Below are 18,576 nucleotides of genomic sequence, written 5' to 3' on the forward strand. Positions count from 1 at the left end.
ATTCTTTCATATTTTCCTTCTCCTCTTTCTTTACTCGCAGTTTATTTACTTTTATCTCCCCTGATTACGTGCAGTAGCTAAGAAATTTTCCCCTATTCACCGTGTTATGTGCATACATACATACATACATACATACATACATACATACATATTGCATATGTGCCTGAATATTTTCGTATAAACTTACGCGAGGAATACCAACGCGAATTTCCATGCCTCTATGAACACTTTTCTTACAATCAGTATACAGTGCCTGCGTGTATTTTTCACTACCGAGAAGACTCGACTGAAAACTCGACTTGGCGACGCTTTTTGCTTCCTCTTATCGCTCAGCGAGCAGTGCGCACCTGATTTAAACACGCGATTTACTCTGCACTCCGTTAAAAAAATACGCAGGTATAAATAAATTATAAATAAAAATAACGAATAAAAAAAAAAAAAAAAAAAAGAGAATTCATTTCCAACGCGACGTTTTTATGTTCGATAAATGGCGGCGTTTTTTTTTTTTTTTTTCAACTTCGGATCCATTCATTCTTGTGTTAATATATTGTACCGGGTAATCGTGCATTGCACTTGCACTTGCACTTGCACTTGCACTTGCACTTGCATGCAACGAGCTGCGGCTATTACCGTCCATCTCATGAAGCGCGGACTTGCGCTTCCTTACGGCTTCCTTAACATCGAGTCCGACTCCTGCTCGATTTAACAACCCGCGAACGTGCCAACGAGAGAAAATCTACATTTTACTTCCAACAGCTTTACATTTACATGCTGTTATACACACGTGTATATATGTATATATGTATATGTATATAGGTATATATATAAAACATGTTACACGGAGCTTTATCGCAAGCTGTCTGTCTTTCCTATACCGAGAATATCTCTCTTTACTGCTAGGGGTTAATTTACCATCCTTGTCTTCCAAGCCGAGTGATATGCCGGATTTTAATTTACGCGTCTATGTCACGCAAGGATTTACAATCGGATTCTGAAGTCTACCTATTACTTTATATTATATATAATATATATATATATATATATATAGTTTAGGATGGACCAAAAAGAAAAAAAAAATCATTTTTATTTTTAGTTGTGAAAATATCGTTCAGGATGATGAAAAAAGAAAAATTCTGGTGAAGTTTAAGCTCTTAATATTAATATTGAGAGTTGCCTTTTCGTGATTTTGGATTTCCCATTTAAATAACACGTGAGAATTCTTCTTTTTTTTTTTTGTAATTTTATTGCGTTCCAACGAATTTTCGTGTTATCGAAATCAATAAATATTCTTGTAGGAAATCGAAAGATCTACGAAAAAGATCTAATGTGATTTTTCGCCAAGTATACTCGTTTAAAAGTTATTCAAGCTTAAAGTTCAACCTCAAATGGTAAATGATGACTTCCACAATTTTTTTTCATATTTCATCACGAAATAATGGCTGAAAAACATGAAACATCACATTTTTCATCAACTTTGCGAAACTTTATCAGAACTAAAGAAAAAAAATTAGTTTTTTCTTTTCTTTGGCTCACCCTAATATAGGTATACATATAAGTATATATTATGTATATAAATTACCACTATAGAAACGGTGAAGTTGAAAGATTTGTTCAACACAAAACTTTGTTCAAAATTAGCTTTGTATTAATAATTTACTCGTAACTATAGACGCTGATTATTTAATAGTGATACTTTTAGTTAAATTTTAACCGAAAGAAGTTATCTATGAAAGAGTAGCAATTCCAAATTTCGGTCTAATTAGTTGATATAATTTTTATTAAAACTACATCACGGTGATGAGAAAGTTCTTCTTCTTCTTCTTCTTCTGTTTTTCATTTTTTTGGTATACGATGTACATCCAATACTTTGGGCATAATTCAGAATCATCTTGATCAATAACGTCGCGAGGCTTTATTCTCCTGAAAAAAGACAATTTCTGCAGTATCGCGAGGTCGCAAAATCAGATAAAAAGAAAGAAAGAAAGAAAGATAGAAGAAAGGAAGGAAGGAAGGAAGGAAAAAGTCATCACTCTCTGAAATTGGTCCCTGCGCAATTCCAGTAACCATGAAATCATCTCGTCGCTGCTGGATATCCTGGATGGCATGTCTGCAACAAGATATGCTTCTCGTGGTCAGCTAGCCGATATTATGTCTATACAATAGAGCGTCGAGACAGCAGGTATACGTGGGAGCCCCATTCATCCGTCTCATCATTCTCTCTAATCACTGTCAGAGGCAGTAGGTGCATCCATCCATCCATCCATCCATCCATCCATCCATCCATCGGCGATGCCGCCGGTCGTATCATGTTCTTAGCATTAATTAGATCACGTCGATACCGCCGTGCGTGCAATTCACCGATGGGGAGAAAACACCATAGTATATAAAGCGTATACCCGATTCTCCGAAAAGTTATACCTATAGGCGTTCAAGTGCCGATTTAATAATCCCAGGAGTGTCGACGTTGTTTTTAGAGTGTTCCATTCTCATAGTTAATTGTGCAGTTCGAATTTCTCCGATCTAATCTATCTATTCCTCCGTCCATTCTTTCGTAAAGTAAATTAGGCAGGTACACCAGCTAACCCAAATTTACATTTCATTCGCCCATTCCGTCCATCAGACCTAATCCGACACACGTGGAATTCATCATCGCTGGTTTGGCGAGTGTAACTAGCTCAGGAACAGAGGGAGCTGATCATTACACAATATTGTAACAAAGGGTAAAATCTCCCGTTTTACCCTTCTTCCAAAGATCTAGAAGTCGACATGGATAAAAAAAAGCTTGAGAGTTCTTCTGTCATACAAAATGAATAAGGTTGCTGCTGCGTCAACCAGCGTTATTGTAAAAACAGTCTTGTTTCTGACTTACAAAACTGAGTTTTTTACTTGTTAGACCGAGAAACATATATCGGTATAAAAGCCTTTTTCCCAGCTTTATTTATTCGTCCCCTTGAATCAGTTCCTTAAAGCTCAACGATCCCACATTTTCTTCCGTAACGCAGGTAGCGAGTTACAATGTATGTATGTGATATACACATGTAAACGTGAGGCAGGTATGGAGATTGAATACCTAGTCACGGATCGTTCACTCTATAAACCAGATTTCATGTAGATTGAAGAAATTTTGTCGCCAGACGCGTTCAAGTACCCATATATTTCTATGAAGAACGTGGAAACGTTTTTGTGGCTGGTTTAAGAATTCCTATGAAGAATGTGGTAAACATTTATCTAAAATTGTAGGGGAGGGGCGAGTAAAACGGAGTACCCTTAACTTTTTATAGTAAAAAAATTTCGTCTTTCAAAACCTTTTCTCAATAGTCAAAAATGAATTTTTTTTTTTACCATTATTGAACATTAATTTGAATTTTCAGAAATTCTCAAAAAAAAAAAAATATCTTCTTTACCCCTGACATCTGAAAATCATTTTTATTTTCTTTGGTTACAATTGAAAAAATAAGAACAATGATTTAGCGTATTTGAGTCTTCGAAAAGTTAGTATTTCCTTATGTACACCGTTTTGCCCCCCCCCCCCCCCCCCCCCCCCGCAGTATATTATTATCCTGATTTATTCCTACCTCGCACATAATGTGTCATATACCTACAACCTCGTCTGCAACGTGATAAGTCTAGTGTGCAATGTACAGAGGTACGTGGGTGCGTGCAGAATTGTTATTCTCACCGAAATGGAGAGATTTGTTTGTGCAGTCAGAGGTCGTTACGTTAACGCGAGTACTGTAATTTATTCAACGATATTAAATCCGAACTTTCATCGTCAAAGTGAAAAGGATGCTGCGTATACTTTTATTGTTATAGTTCATTTCACGTGAGTAACATGCATGTCTCGTTGCGTTTCATTTACGTTTACCGTTTCAATAGTTTTCCAATGAAATTTCTGTACAACGTACATTATGTACGGTAAATTGTCAAAGAGAGAGATCTTCGCTATATATAAGCTGATTAAGTAACCGTGTAAAGTTATTACTTATATATTATTGTATCAAGGAAAAAATTGAAATTGTTCTTTTTTTTTTCTTTTTTTCATCAACTTAGATATTGTTTAAACGGTCTGAGAATTCTCCAGAAAACACTCAAAACTTCTATTCTTCCTTTGAGAAATTTCTAGACCGGTATTATACATATATATATTAGGATCATAGATATTCTATAATATGAGATTTTCACCGCGAGGTTGGCTGGAAGAATGTTTTTTTTTTTTCTTGTCAGTATAACATTCTAATACGTCACTGAATTTTTATTCGCCCGGGTGGAAATATTTTCGTCACAAAAGTAGCTATATCACTATGATATATATACATCCATACATACACACACACACATATATATATATATATATATATATATATATATATATATAAGGGTTTGGTGTTGCCCCGATTATATTGCGTTGTTCAGAAAAATGGCGTATCGATTTTCCTCCCACACATTATATCTATGTATATACGTCTTGATACACCACCTTATACGGTTCCGTTGATATTTCGTACAGCGCGAAAGAGCTAAAGAGAAAAAGAGAGAGAGAATAAAATGAAATTTAAAAAAAAAAAAAATTAAAAAAAAAAAAAACAACAACAACAACTTATAAATGTAAAACGAAATTGCGGTAAAAAATCGTTATTCCTCTCTTCACGCTCGGAAACATTTTTCATGCCGCAATGACCAACAGTTCCGAATCACTTTAGAAGTAGTCGAGAGCGGTAAAGCTTTGTTTTCGTATATATATATATACATATATACATGTGTATATGTAGTATACATAAGTACATATATATATGTATATATAACACATACGTACGTGATAGTATGAATGAAAGTGGCAGAAATCTGCGGGGAATTTTCATAACGCCGCACGTATAATATTATATGACACGACAGAGAGCGGATGTCGTGATACGTTCTCAGTAATTAAACCATCCTTTATAATATATATATATATATACGTACATGAACATACATATATGTATGTATAGTAAGCGTATAAGAGGAATTAAGGAGAGGTTCAAGGGGTTTTGGATTATTATCCTCCGGAAACGAATTATCCAGTTTGCAGAGGGTGGTATTCCGCTTACATATTTACCTAATTTCTGCGGCATAGATTTGTCTCTTCGTTGGTGCACGTGAGGTGGATCATTCTGAACTCACTTTCACCCCGTTTCCACGTCGATTGCTAATCGTTCAAACAGTACATATGTAATTGAATCTCTCTTTCGAAGAAGAAGAAGAAGAAAAAAAAGAAGAAGAAGAAGCCAAAAGATTCGATTAATATATAGAATATTATATAAAATTGTAGCACTTTATTTAATAAATATTAAAGCTTAGGTATCCAAGGACGGAAATTGTTAATTGTTTTTCTTCTTTTTCAAAATAACGAGTTGCATTTTATTTGATTGATAATAAAATGTCATTTTGAAAAAATCATTCATAGAAAACCACTGATTCAAAGCGGTATGAAATAATTATTATAATCTATAAATAATTTCAGACTATTTGATTGGTGCTTTTTTTTTTTTTTCTGCAGGTACAGTGACGTTCATCATCGGATTCACAGGATGCGTTGGCGCCTTGAGGGAAAACACCTGTTTACTCGCTGCGGTTAGTATTATTATACACATCTATAATATTCATAAGTTTTGTCAATACTACTTATCTTCTTTGTTTTGGGCTCACATATTAATCAATAAACATATAGAAGATCATTCCAAAAAATGCCATCCAATTGGCATTGGAATAATGCTTATTGAATTAATTTAAAAAAATATGTATTTACATATATTTATTAATTTAAATTACTAAAAATTATAGGTACGTAACAATACATACAATGATTTCAGAGATCTATTCGGATATTTGTTTTTTTTTTTTTTTTTTGGTTTTGTTTCTTTCAAATTTCATCGTAATGTCATTTTTATTTATATATAACTGTTAATATCGCGTAATTGTCGGATTTTTTTTAACCTCAAGTTTAATAAACCGCGAGGTCAGATTTACGGGGGTTAAAAACTTGAGCCAGCGGCTCGTTTCAATCAACTTTACTACCGAACAACCCGGTATCGTCATTTCTTACAACTACTTTTCTCTCACGTTACTGTCCTTCTCGTTATTCCTCTACATACTGTAGGTATATGTGTATATATAACTTGTATTATACATACCCGGGCTTATCTGACGTTATTAAAAAAGTCTTACCTATGCACAGCAGCGCGATACATGTAATCTTTATACATATATAGTATATATATATACATGCATGTATATTAGGTTTTCAGCTGGGTAGCTATCTTGGTTTCCTTATACATATAGGTACCTACCTAACATACGTATCCTCAAATTATGTCCCTAAGGATCAAACCGGAATATCAAAGTATGTATGTATGCTGCGGGTTATCGCATTCTGCGAATAAATTTTATCCAAACGTATATATATATGTATATATATATATATATATATCCGCGTTTTTAACGAGCTCTTCGCCGTAGGAATTTATTTTATTTTCTTCCTCTTATTACCTTGATAGAAAGAGAATTTTAATTCTGAAAAGCACTCCAGTTTTCACCTCTTTTTTTTTTAAATATAATCTAAACCACGTATAACGAATTATATGCGTAACGGACGGAATTGGAAATGTGCGGATATCATGGATTCAAAACTGAATAATAAAGATTCAATCAATCATTTGCAGGATTATTTTCTGTTATGTGAACAAATGATTTGATTTCTTTCAACGATTCAGGGGCTTCAAGTTAAGCCTAATTGTTGTTTAAAAACTCTACTAGAGTTCCTCGAATCGTCAACTTCTAATTCGCATGTTCATTAATTCACTAATTTTAACAGTTATTTGGCCTTCAATTGCAATTTTAAAAATTTTCCAAACGCTGTCCAAATTCGCCAATATTTCCACCGATCGCAGCGCTCGGTAAATTATTATGTGGTATAATAGAATCGTGGGTCTGACGATGAAGGACGAAATAATGCGAATCGATCTCGTGATGTATTTAACATGTCGAAATACATGGTCGAAATATTTTTATCGGGCAATAGATATAAAAGAGAAAAATCTTTTTTGCAAATTTATGCGACTGCTGCAGGTATTTGTGTGTATTTTCTTACTCTATCAACGATGGATTTTCACGATATATTTTTCAGCCCGTTAAACACAACCTTGAATAAATATTTTCTACAATAGTCGCAAAAGTTGAATTCATCTGCACGTTCTTAAATTTTGACAACAGCAACGAACTAAAAGAAAATCACATATTTATGTAATCTCTGTTTCAGTATGCGGTATTTTTGGCGCTGTTACTTCTGTCGGAAATGACAGCTGGCATATTGGGATTCGTCTTTAAAGATTGGGTGAGTCTCATTTTTTTTTATGTCAATTTTTCACACCCGCTATTCCACTGACTTCTACGATCTACGTTATGTATTTATATACGTATAATGTACTATATATACCTATAATCTACTCCAGAATTTATGTAACAGCTGTCATTCAAAAGTTCAATCATATAAATACAATTTTGACAGAACGCGTTTTCTGTTCCGACGAATCGTGCGATATTGAAGTTTGATTGAAAAAACAAACAAAAAAATGGAAAGAAAAGAAAAGAAAATGTAATACTTCGAGACTCTGAAACGATTTTCTTGTTATTTTTTTTTTTTTTACGTATGGACGTATCTTAGGATGATTTTCTTTTATCTCTTTCTTTCATTCATTCGTTCATTCGTCTCTCATCGTTTAGAAATTTTGAATATAATTTTATCACGAAGGGTGTACACAATAATTTCAGCACGAGATTCTCCCCGTTCAACGATCGGAAACGGGAGAATTAATAAGATGTTCGTAAAATTAATAAAAATGCTGGTCCTCGAAATTTCCAATCGAGAGAATGACGAAATGAGGTGAAAAACAAGTATTACGCGTACGCGAAATTCGTGTGTATAAAAGCCGATGGAATAGCGCGGTGGAAAGCTCGTGAAATTCAGACGTCGGAAGAAAATTGATCGGCTATCTGGGATTTTGATTTTTTTTTTTTTTTTATCAAATTCTGTTTCATCTGTTGAGCATATTTTACATACGCACATATATTCATTCTGTCTAATTCAGATTCATCTGTTTCACGTTTACAGATCAAGTCACAGGCCACGGGTGGATTTCAAGCTTTCATAATCCACTACAGAGAAGATCCTGATCAACAGAATCTGATCGATTGGATCCAGGAGGACTGGGTAAATTCCGATTAAACTATTACTGGTCGATAAAATATTTCTTTTTTTTTTCTTCTTCTTCTTCTTTTCACAGTTTTTCCACGTTGATTCGAAGAAAAAATCCGTTCCGCGTTATGTTATTGATTATATAATAGAGTTTCGAAGGAACCTAATTAATTCGATACTTATTACGAAAATGATTTAATTGTAAAACACGACAAGCTCTGCTCGAGGAAAATTGTGTTGCTATTAACGAAGAAAAAGATATTTAGATGCTTCCAGAGGTTTGAGGGCTGCTGCAAAGTAGGCAAGTATACGGATGCCAAAAAGTAGGGTTTGGGGAGTAAATTAGGCAAGGAGTGGTTACACGGGTCGGGCTTCCACCGACCGTGAAATATTGAGGTTTAATGAAACTTGGGTGACTTTACTACGCAGTCGAGATTCTCTCACGGCGATAGCTCTCCGAATTCCCGACTCTTATGCATGCCTATGTATATATATAGGGCGGTATATATATGTATATATACTGCAGCAATCAAGCCTGTTTCGCGCCACCTTAATATCTGGCCTTAAATTAATTAATACCAGAAAATATCCCTATTTTCCCCAACATTAGTTACTATATTACACCCACAAAGTAGTTTTATTTCTTTGTAGATAATTTCAGATTTTATCATTTCTTTGACGAATGATAAAATCAAAAATATCGCCAGTTTTATAAAAAGAAAAAACAGTAGATATCAGCTCGTATATCGATAGTTTATTTTACATCGGTTTTACATTTTGCACTATTTAACCTCTTCGTGCTTATAAACGATTCAGTTTATTCTGAATTTTAATTTTTTTCTTCCTATTTTTCTTCGTGTCCTTATAATTACTGTGGAATATGTGTATAATATATATATATATATATATATATATATATATATATGTCTGTATCTTGTTTCGAAATAATTTATATTTCTTTCTCTGCTATCCTTTTCCCGTTTTCCACCCTTATCCGAAATTCGAATTCTAACCCAGGGGGTATATTGATCGTTGAGGGTTTCGTTTCACAGTTGCAGTGTTGCGGAATCGAGGGCCCCAAGGACTGGGACCGAAACAACTACTTCAACTGCTCGTCGAGTGAGATTGGGTCGAGAGAAGCATGCGGTGTGCCTTTTAGCTGCTGCAAGCGAAAACCAAACGTAAGATTATTTCATTCCGTATCATTAATTTTCATTGTATAATAGGTATATACATATAATGAACTTTACTTTCCTTGTATACGTATTATTACTTGTTTCCTTGTACTCGTATTATTATTGTTATTATTATTATTATACCTATATCTACGATATTTATCTCTCTGGCTGATTGAAAGTCTCTCGAAAAGCGATGATCTCGATGGCTTGAGATAGCTGCTTAAAATAGATCCGTATCGATTTTGATTTTTGGATTTTTTAACCGACAGATTTTTTGCTGGTAACTTTTTTTTTTTATCTATCTAATCGTGTTGAATACTTTTCAGGAGATTATCAAGAACAAACAGTGTGGATACGACGTGCGAAAGCCCGGCTATGTAAGTATTCGGTTTTGATAAATCGATCCTTATCATTTTTACCAGATAGTTATGAAGTATAGTGTAGTATATTTAACGTGTAAGAATTATGCAGTCCATATTTAATTACGACGGTCTTCCCTGGTGGGAAGTTTTCTCCATTTCTATCTCTCTATCTTCATCTTCTTTGGTATATATATTTTCAGGAAACTTTATCTAGTTTCCTGAAAATTTCGTCGAAGAGTTCGGTGTAGAAATAAGTTTATCCAAAAGAAAAAAGAAAAGAAAAGGAAACCTGGTAACCGAAACACTTGAGAATTATGCAGAATATGCTAAAAGTGAAAAAAATCAATGAATCACGAAACTTTGGTTTTTTCGATAAAGATTTATTCAAAGAATTCATACTTATGATAGGATCGGAAATGGTGAAATTATGTAAACTTTTGTATTTCCTTTTTTTCTATCCTCATATATTTTCCGAGCAAAAAGTTAGAAGAAACATTTTTGCCCCGTACAGCTCAATTTGGATAATCAGTATGTTACAAAAATAAATAGATAAATAAATAAGTGAATAATACTTGAGAAAATTTATACTATCAACGGGAGTCAATTCAAAATTCCTTATACATACTCACAAATCCAATAAACTTATAGTATAACTACAAACAAAAAACTAAATAACAACGCATAACATAATATTCAGTGAAAAAGTTTTGAAAAACGAAACTGAAAAAAAAAACGGAAAAAACATAATTTCAGAAAGATCTATCGTAGATGAGAAAAAATTCAAGACACATTTTCATTCGTCGAGTTTTTAGTATTTAAACCTATTGAAAGAATTAATCTCACCATCGATATGCGAGATAACGTTGAGAAGTCCAAGCGTTGTTTTCAACACCGAGTTCAAGCCTCCGTCGTCGGGGACGTCGGTAATTATAAGCCACAAAAGAGGGGCTTGGGAGGGGGGGGGGGGGGGGGGGGGGGGTTGCAAATCAGGTCAGGATGCGAACGGGAACCTAATTAGACGGAAAACGAGCGAGCAGAGACGAGAAATTATCGTACCACTCTCGGTTGAGGTCCTTTTACACTGTATTATACATACACGCGCGTATCTATACACCAATTATATTTCGTCCTAATAATACCTCGAGTGTAATTGCACATCATATATATATATATATATATGTGTGTATTTTTTTTTTTTTTTTTTATATTGCTTCGTCATCGTCATTATCATACTCGTGATTTCTTAACCGTCCGCCTCCCGAAGAACACTGCACAGATTATCTGTATACACATATAATATGTATCGATTATATTTTTTATCCTTCTTCCGATTAATCGATTAATCCACGATTTTGATTTATCGGTTTTCGATTAATCGATAAACCGAAATTTCGCGTTACAATAATTCAGCAGAACAATCGGTATCGAATCGAAACTATTGGTTAATCGATTAATCGAATAAAACGATTAATCGATCAATCGGACAGCGCACTAATCTCTATAATATAATTATTTATCGAGGAAATGAGGTGGAAAAAAATAAAAATATATCTCGAAAAATGAGAGATGAGTTTGAAAAAGGCGCGACTCCGCATGCTTTCAACTCTATTTATACTAACAAAGCATTGTTGTCTTTCTTTCTCCTGGGGTGTGCAGCCAGGGGAAAGAAGTATCTTTGAAAGAGGGTGCCTAAGGGCCGGCGAAGAGTGGGTCGAGTTGAACCTCGTCCCCGTTGCCGGCGCCGCCGTTGGTGTTATGGTCCTCCAGGTACCCGACAATCACCCCTAACATCTATGCCTGAACATTTTTCTCTCCCCTTCTTTATGCACGTGTTGAGTGGTTTTCCGTTTTGCTTTTACTTCAATCGAGTCTCTCGCCTTTGGTCGGATATCAATGAAATGTTACTATTTTTTTTCTTTTTAACTATTTTTTTTTTGTCGGTTACATTTCAGTCACGATTACGAGATTATTCAAATTGTATGTTTCGACTCGTGCAGGGATTTCATTTCTTCCGGGTATTCGTTCGGGTAAACGTAGATTTTAATCTAGTTTATTACGATCCTCCGCGCGATGTGAGTTGAAAATCAAATTTACTTGTTCACTTTGAAAAACTGACGCTTTATAGACATTTTTTAATACATTTCCTAACTCATGTGAAAATTCTGAACTCCGAATTCATTTTATTACCATCAGATGTCGCGTATTGATGATTTTATTTTTAAAACCCACACACGGAAGGTGAGAAATTGATGTTTTAATGCATGCAGCGATCGATAGGTACAAAATATAATTTTTCTAATTATTAACTGCTTGTCTATTGGAAATGATAAACGTTTTGTTTTCTTTTTTCTTAACACCTTCTGGCAAGACGTATTATAACATTTATCTCCTAACGCAACTTTTCGTACATAAAATGCACGTCATGTGTGTCCATTACACGTATATAAAAAAAAAAAAAAAAAAAATTTCTCGCATGCGCATACATGTATAATTTCATAAAGATTTTTCTACCATATGTCAGTTTAATTTATGCCCGCGTACAGCTGTTATATGTGTATAAATATTTGAAACATTCGTCTATTAATTGTACAATATTTAAGACGGTAAAGTAAAATCGTTGGAATTTACTGGGTAAGTATTAAGTAATCATTGTTGTAAACAAGTGGCGAAATTTACACTTTTACAGTGGAATTTTCAAAGTGGGTAAAAAAGAAAGAAAAAAAAAAAAAACGTTTCACCTTCAATCTTTCGTGCGAAGTACGAGGAGGAACTTTTACCTACATCGATGGTGAAATAGAATCGACAGACCTGTAACCTCATGGCACTGCTGTGGGAGGTAAAACCATGCGAGCTGTAAATTACCTGCCGTTAATCTAATCCTGCAGCAGGTTCGTTTAATCGGTGAATTATTGAGCCCACTTAGAACTATCTATTTAGCAAAGCCTGCGATTAAGAGCCCGCGCCGTTGTTGAACGTTGCATATTTCACCCACATGTGCTAAGGAGGGTAGAATTTGAAGAGCGTTATTCTGCACCTTGAACATTAATTTCTTTATCTCGCTTCTTACTACTTGGGATGAAAAATCTGATATTGTTAATTAATTTGTAACTATCGTACACTTCGAGGAGGTAATTAAATACGGCATTTAAAATATCACAGACAAAAGTGTGTAGGCATTTGTAATTATGAGATCATTAATGTAATTGCGGTTGTTATAAAATTTCACAACGTTTTAAGATCGTATCTCTTTTACGATCTTAGGATCTGCATTTTTCCCTTTTTTTTCCATCATTCAACTCCGACTTCCGGGTTGGAATTCTTTACCGTTAAAACAGTATAACTGTAAGATCCCTGATTTGTGTGTTTTACGATTAAACACAAACGGAGATCCAGTTGTCTCGGTATAAAATTTTCAGTCCCCGCTCAACGCCGAGGAATCGCAGATCCTTTGGACTACTAACAACACAACAACTAATCCTGCAGCTTTTGGTAAGAATTAAGAAGCTTCGAATGTTTGTTTTTTCAGAATTTTGACGTAACCAAGGTGATCAATGATAAAGGATGCGTTCTGGCTGGCGAAGAATGGATGGAGAGGAATCTACTTGCCATTGCCAGCAGTGCTGTTTGCACGGCTTTCGCTCAGGTACGATGGGCCCAATCTTGATCTCCGCGAAGCTGCACCGCAGCCTCTTACCTCCCCTCGTCTTTATCCATGAATATCGAATTTTACCCACATTTTATTCTTATCTGATCTCGATGTATCGCCCGAGATACACGCGACTCTTTCACCTTGACTTAGATATTTAAAATCATTCCAGGCCTCCACCCGCAAAACTCACGGATTTGTCCTCTTCTTTTTATTATTTTATTATAAATTTTCCCGCTCAATAAGCGCGTCGCTCATTCTGTGTCGATTTGTTATTTGCTTATTTCTTCTTACAAAATATCGAGATACAAAGATAATTTCTAGAAAAGTATACTCATGATTTTATGAATCGTTGGAAATTGGTGAAATTGTGGATTAATATGCATTAATTTAAATCAAACTTTTCTCTCTCTCTCTCTCTTTAATGTTTCTTTCTCTCTTTAATCATAAGGCAATCGTTGTAGTTTTAAGCGGGGAGATTCCAATCGACGCTTCCGTGATTTAAGGTAAGATATCGATCATTTAAAACATCATCTTGTGATGTCTTGCAGATGAACATGCAGTCGCAGGAATGTCATTTGTTTATTTATTTATTCATTTATTTATTCCATATTGTGTACGTACTCGCTTTTCAACATGCGCACGTTGTCACTGTACATATTGTCGTTACGTGTAAGAAATCAAGGATCCGTTCGTACATATTTCCCAACAAATTCAGACTACCACCCCTATATTTTATTTCGCCTCTAAATCTCACCCACTTTTTATCATTTTTCAGATACTGGGCATCTGTTTCGCGCAAAATCTACGGGCGGACATATTTGCCCAGAAGGCTAAATGGCATTGACAATCAAGGGCCCCCACGGCAGTCTAGCAGCTCGCCTGTATCAGGCAGCACGCTGGTCGTTCACGTTGATTGATTATTACTACACTCTACAAAATCTCAGAACAGAAGATTACCAAGAGAAGAATAAGAATAACACGAAGAAGATAGAGACAGTGACACAAAAGTAAACAACAAAATGAAACGACGATTCAACAACTGTGTTATAAAAATTGCGGACCGATGATCAATCCTCGACAAGGATCTTCTGCTACACGTAGACAAAAGTTGAAAAAAAAACTTTTAACAAGAGACATTCACATCATGATTCATAGTTAACGAAACATTTGTCCGTGTAGAATTTTTCAAGAGATCAAGTAGAAAGATCTAAGGATTGAAATGTTGAGACAAAAAAAAAAAAAAAATGCTAAACAAATTGACTAGTTTAAAAGGAGTGACAAAATTTTTTAATTCCGTTAACAATTTTCAATTTTTCAATCTTAAGATTGGATTTACCATTTTCATATCACGGTAAATCTCACCTCGAGATTTCATCCGTCGAACGGTGTTAAAATAATTAAAAAATAAAACCGAATGCTGATCTAGTCGAGGTCCACATCGGTTTAATTTAATCGTGATTCTGCAACGTTTAGCGAGACTTTCGTGCAGTTATTGTCGTGTATTCTTCGAGTAATTTTAAAATCAACGTGCGCCGTGGGGGCGCGGGGAGGAATTGGCCACCTCCGCCGCAGAATTGGCTCGATCCGTCCGAGCTTTATATTTCAGGCCATCTCGCGTCATTTTCTCAATTTTACCCTGAAGCCTTCGGTAGTTGGAAGAGAAGAATCATGTCAGGCGCGCGTCGAACTTAATCAAGCTTTTTGATCAGGTTGTTCAACCGTTCATTTTCTTGCCCGCGAGTAACGGCGACTAAAATCCGTTCCAAATTTTCTTGCAGTCGTTTGTAGAATTGGAATGTCTTGTTTTAATTTTTTAATTTCTTCTTTTTAAAGCCTTCAACGACGAGCGAAGAGCGAAAAGCTTGTTCTTGTTCGACACTAAGGGAAAATATGTGTATGAGATGATGTAAAAAAGAAGAACAAAAATAAAAGTGATATTTTATATTATATTATATTTTTAAGTGGACTGTTGCTTGAACTTTTTTACTTGTAGAATGTTAAACGATTAACATATACTTAAAAACGTTATACATTCCTGAAACGTATTATTATATAGTATCTCTTTTTCAAACTAAATCCTCATTCTCGTGAGAGAAGAAAAAGAATTGGGGAATACTGGAGTTATAAATTACGATTCACTTATCGGACGCTGCACTTGTTTCTTTCCAAGACTTTTATTTAATTTTTTTCTTTCACGGTATTCCCGAATTCTCGTTATTCAAACTCTCGAGTAATAATTATTGTTATTGTTATTTTTCTAACTGAAACTTTCAAATTAACGGGGTATCCAACATCGAGGATTAATGAAAACACACGGTTACAATGTAGAATACGAACCGCTACACCTTGGTTTTGTTGACGGTGAACATTTTTAAACAAAATTTTACTTTTCTTTATGTTCAATTTGTATACGTGCCTGCGTAAGTTGAAAGAACATACATTAAGTAAGCTCAGCCAAATTAGCAAATTATTTCTTTTACTCGTCTGTTTTGAAACTTACGTTTTCTTATTGAATCCACCTGGGATACTCCTCGATAATCAATTCAGTGTTCCATTTAGATATGTATGTACAGCTACGATGATATTAATGGCCGATTGTTTTAAAATTGGAGCGAAATCGCAAGGATAATGTATTTTATAGCCACAGACTATTAATATCGGTTTCAAGTACCGAGAAAGGAAAATATTTTGGTAAAAATACAATTTAACAAAAATTCATTATTCTAGCCAATGCCTACACCTTTGTTAGTATTTAGTAGAGGCTGCTTAGTTAGGCTAGATATGATCATTATACGTGCATACACGTTTTATTTCTAAGGTTATATACATTATTATTATGTCTATAAATCCTATGATTGACCATAAACGCAAGAGAGAGTTGGGGGAAATAACTTGATATATGTCGTCGTCGCAAAACTCGATATTTTTCAATATAAAACATTACGTGTTATGCGTATAATGTATATATATACTGTTATGCATATATACGTATACCTATGATAGATAGATATGTACACATACTAATAAATGTCGAATTTTTAAGACGCCTAGTCTTCAAATAGGATTTATTTTACTATCGTTAGATTTATGAAAAGTGTAATGATTAACGTGTATATTTATCTATTCACTATAACAGACATATTAATAACAGTGTTGAAAATCGACATTATTTTTCAACGCTTGGCTTCTCGCTCCTAATATCTCTCTTCACGCGATAAAGAAATATTGCAGGTACATTTTTGACATATCGTTTATCTATTTATTTTGCAAGAAATTATCTAAGAAGTCAGTACTAAGTCTTAGCATAACTTTGATTTAAGATAAAATGAAATCTTCCGAACGAATGTAGCCATTGTGAAATTTTCGTAATAGTATCAGTTTCCAACAATATTTTTAGAATGTGCGTGGATTTTTTTCATTATAATGTTATACAGGATCGAAAGAAGTGTGATCTTTAGAACCAGAAGACACTTTCATACATAATGATGGCGATTTGTTGTTAAGACTCAATTGTAAATGCTTGTATTTTTCACTATTGTTCCTTTCTGATCTAGCCTCTTACTCTCTCTCTCTCTTTCCCTCTCTCTTGTTTAATTGTATTTAATCGATTATCAGTTTCTTTTATTTTCCTTCTGTAATTGACGCCATTCCATTTATAAGGTTTTGTATTATCTATTAAAAGAGTAAGAAACGTGTGTTGTACGTAACTTTGGAAATATTTAAGTTGTCAGCCTGATCCAATATTCTGAACCAAAGCATACGTCAATCTATTACGTTAGAATAAATATGAATAACGTATGAACGGTATATAGAGACTCGCATGGTGAAGGACATGTGGATCATGTGACAAAGATTTTAGTTTATTAAGTAAGAATTAATTCGAGGAGAAAAGTGAAGTTGATTTATCATTGATTTTATTTTTCTTCTTCTTTTATCCTTAATATAATGCAATACTGAGACATGACATTATCGTTGAATCGAAGTCAACTTATTTTATACTCAATGATTTAATATTCTAGTTAATATACGGGCAAGTTATAATTTTTTCTTTTCCTTCCACTCTTCAATATCACGAATTGACAATTGTACAGAGTTTTATACGATCCTCTTAGATTTGTATGAAAATTAGAGACCTGTAGACGTAACGTAAGAATGGCGATACCTGGGATATTATTTTTCAACTGCATTTAACTATAATATCGATAGAAATATTATGAAAGATACGCAAATTGGCGCAGAATCGCTATATTTACGTTATATATAGATGTATGCACAAAAGATTGTGCATTACGAGAAGAATTTAATTCAATTATTATCGTTTAATAATAAATTTTCCAACATTATCATTTTGTATCATGTTTTACTTTTATACTTCCTTATTTCTTTTTCTGCCTCGCTTCGTTCCTTCACTTACTACATCAAAAATCCATCGAACTAAACTAAAATCATTGAACCTGGTCAACTGCGAAGAAATGTTGATGGAACTTTCACTCATTTGCCTATTTATTTATATAATTTACAATTTGCGTCGTTGTTACTAGCTGAATTCAGCGCGATGAGCAAAATTCATCTTTTTGCACGTGTACAATAGACCTTCTTCATTAATGATTTTCAATCATTATAGCAACAGTTATTTAGGTACATACAGATAGTGTTCGACTATTATCCGTGTAGTTTTCCAACGATACCTTACACACCTAATGTAAATATTGTAAATCCAGATAAATATGTAAAAATAAGTACATACACAGATGAGGGCATCTGAAGAGAAAAACTGCTTGACCAATATTATACATAAAGGGGGGATAAAGAAGAGGAGAAAAGCTAAGGCAAGAAAAAAGGAGAAAAAAAAAAGAAAATGAAATACTACGATGTATCACACGTGTCGCTTACTAGATTGTAACGTAATCGGATTAATCTTAAAGTATATTTAAGCGCATGCTAGAGTAAAAAATTTAATCGTAGCTTACTTTGATGCTGCAAATTCTTTTTGTTTCTTTTATTTATTAATTTTTTCAATTTCGCTTCAATATTTTCATTTCTTGTTATTCATGCAACGATTGAATTTGCACATATATCATCGAGTTTCATTCAACTCTTGACATATTTTCCAAATTAAAATTACTGTGCCAAAAGAAAATCATACTATCATCAATT

General features: G+C 34.1%; 1 protein-coding gene across 3 annotated transcripts in view; it reads left to right on the forward strand.

Annotated features, from left to right (window-relative positions):
* LOC124404543 (tetraspanin-5) overlaps positions 1-16,127 on the forward strand; it is an 87,202-nt gene extending 71,075 nt beyond the window's left edge. The window contains exons 3-10 of one of the 3 annotated variants that reach the window (XM_046878780.1): positions 5,537-5,610; positions 7,295-7,369; positions 8,147-8,245; positions 9,283-9,411; positions 9,735-9,785; positions 11,427-11,537; positions 13,297-13,413; positions 14,195-16,127. In XM_046878780.1, coding sequence (XP_046734736.1) covers positions 5,537-5,610; positions 7,295-7,369; positions 8,147-8,245; positions 9,283-9,411; positions 9,735-9,785; positions 11,427-11,537; positions 13,297-13,413; positions 14,195-14,263 — 725 coding nt within the window. In that variant the 3' untranslated portion in view covers positions 14,264-16,127. The remainder of the gene's footprint in view (positions 1-5,536; positions 5,611-7,294; positions 7,370-8,146; positions 8,246-9,282; positions 9,412-9,734; positions 9,786-11,426; positions 11,538-13,296; positions 13,414-14,194) is intronic. The other 2 variants (XM_046878773.1, XM_046878766.1) reach the window with 2 other exon arrangements.
* The last annotated feature ends 2,449 nt before the right edge of the window (positions 16,128-18,576 follow it).

The sequence above is a fragment of the Diprion similis genome, chromosome 1 (assembly GCF_021155765.1).
Source record: "Diprion similis isolate iyDipSimi1 chromosome 1, iyDipSimi1.1, whole genome shotgun sequence".
Classification (NCBI taxonomy): Eukaryota; Metazoa; Arthropoda; class Insecta; order Hymenoptera; family Diprionidae; genus Diprion; species Diprion similis.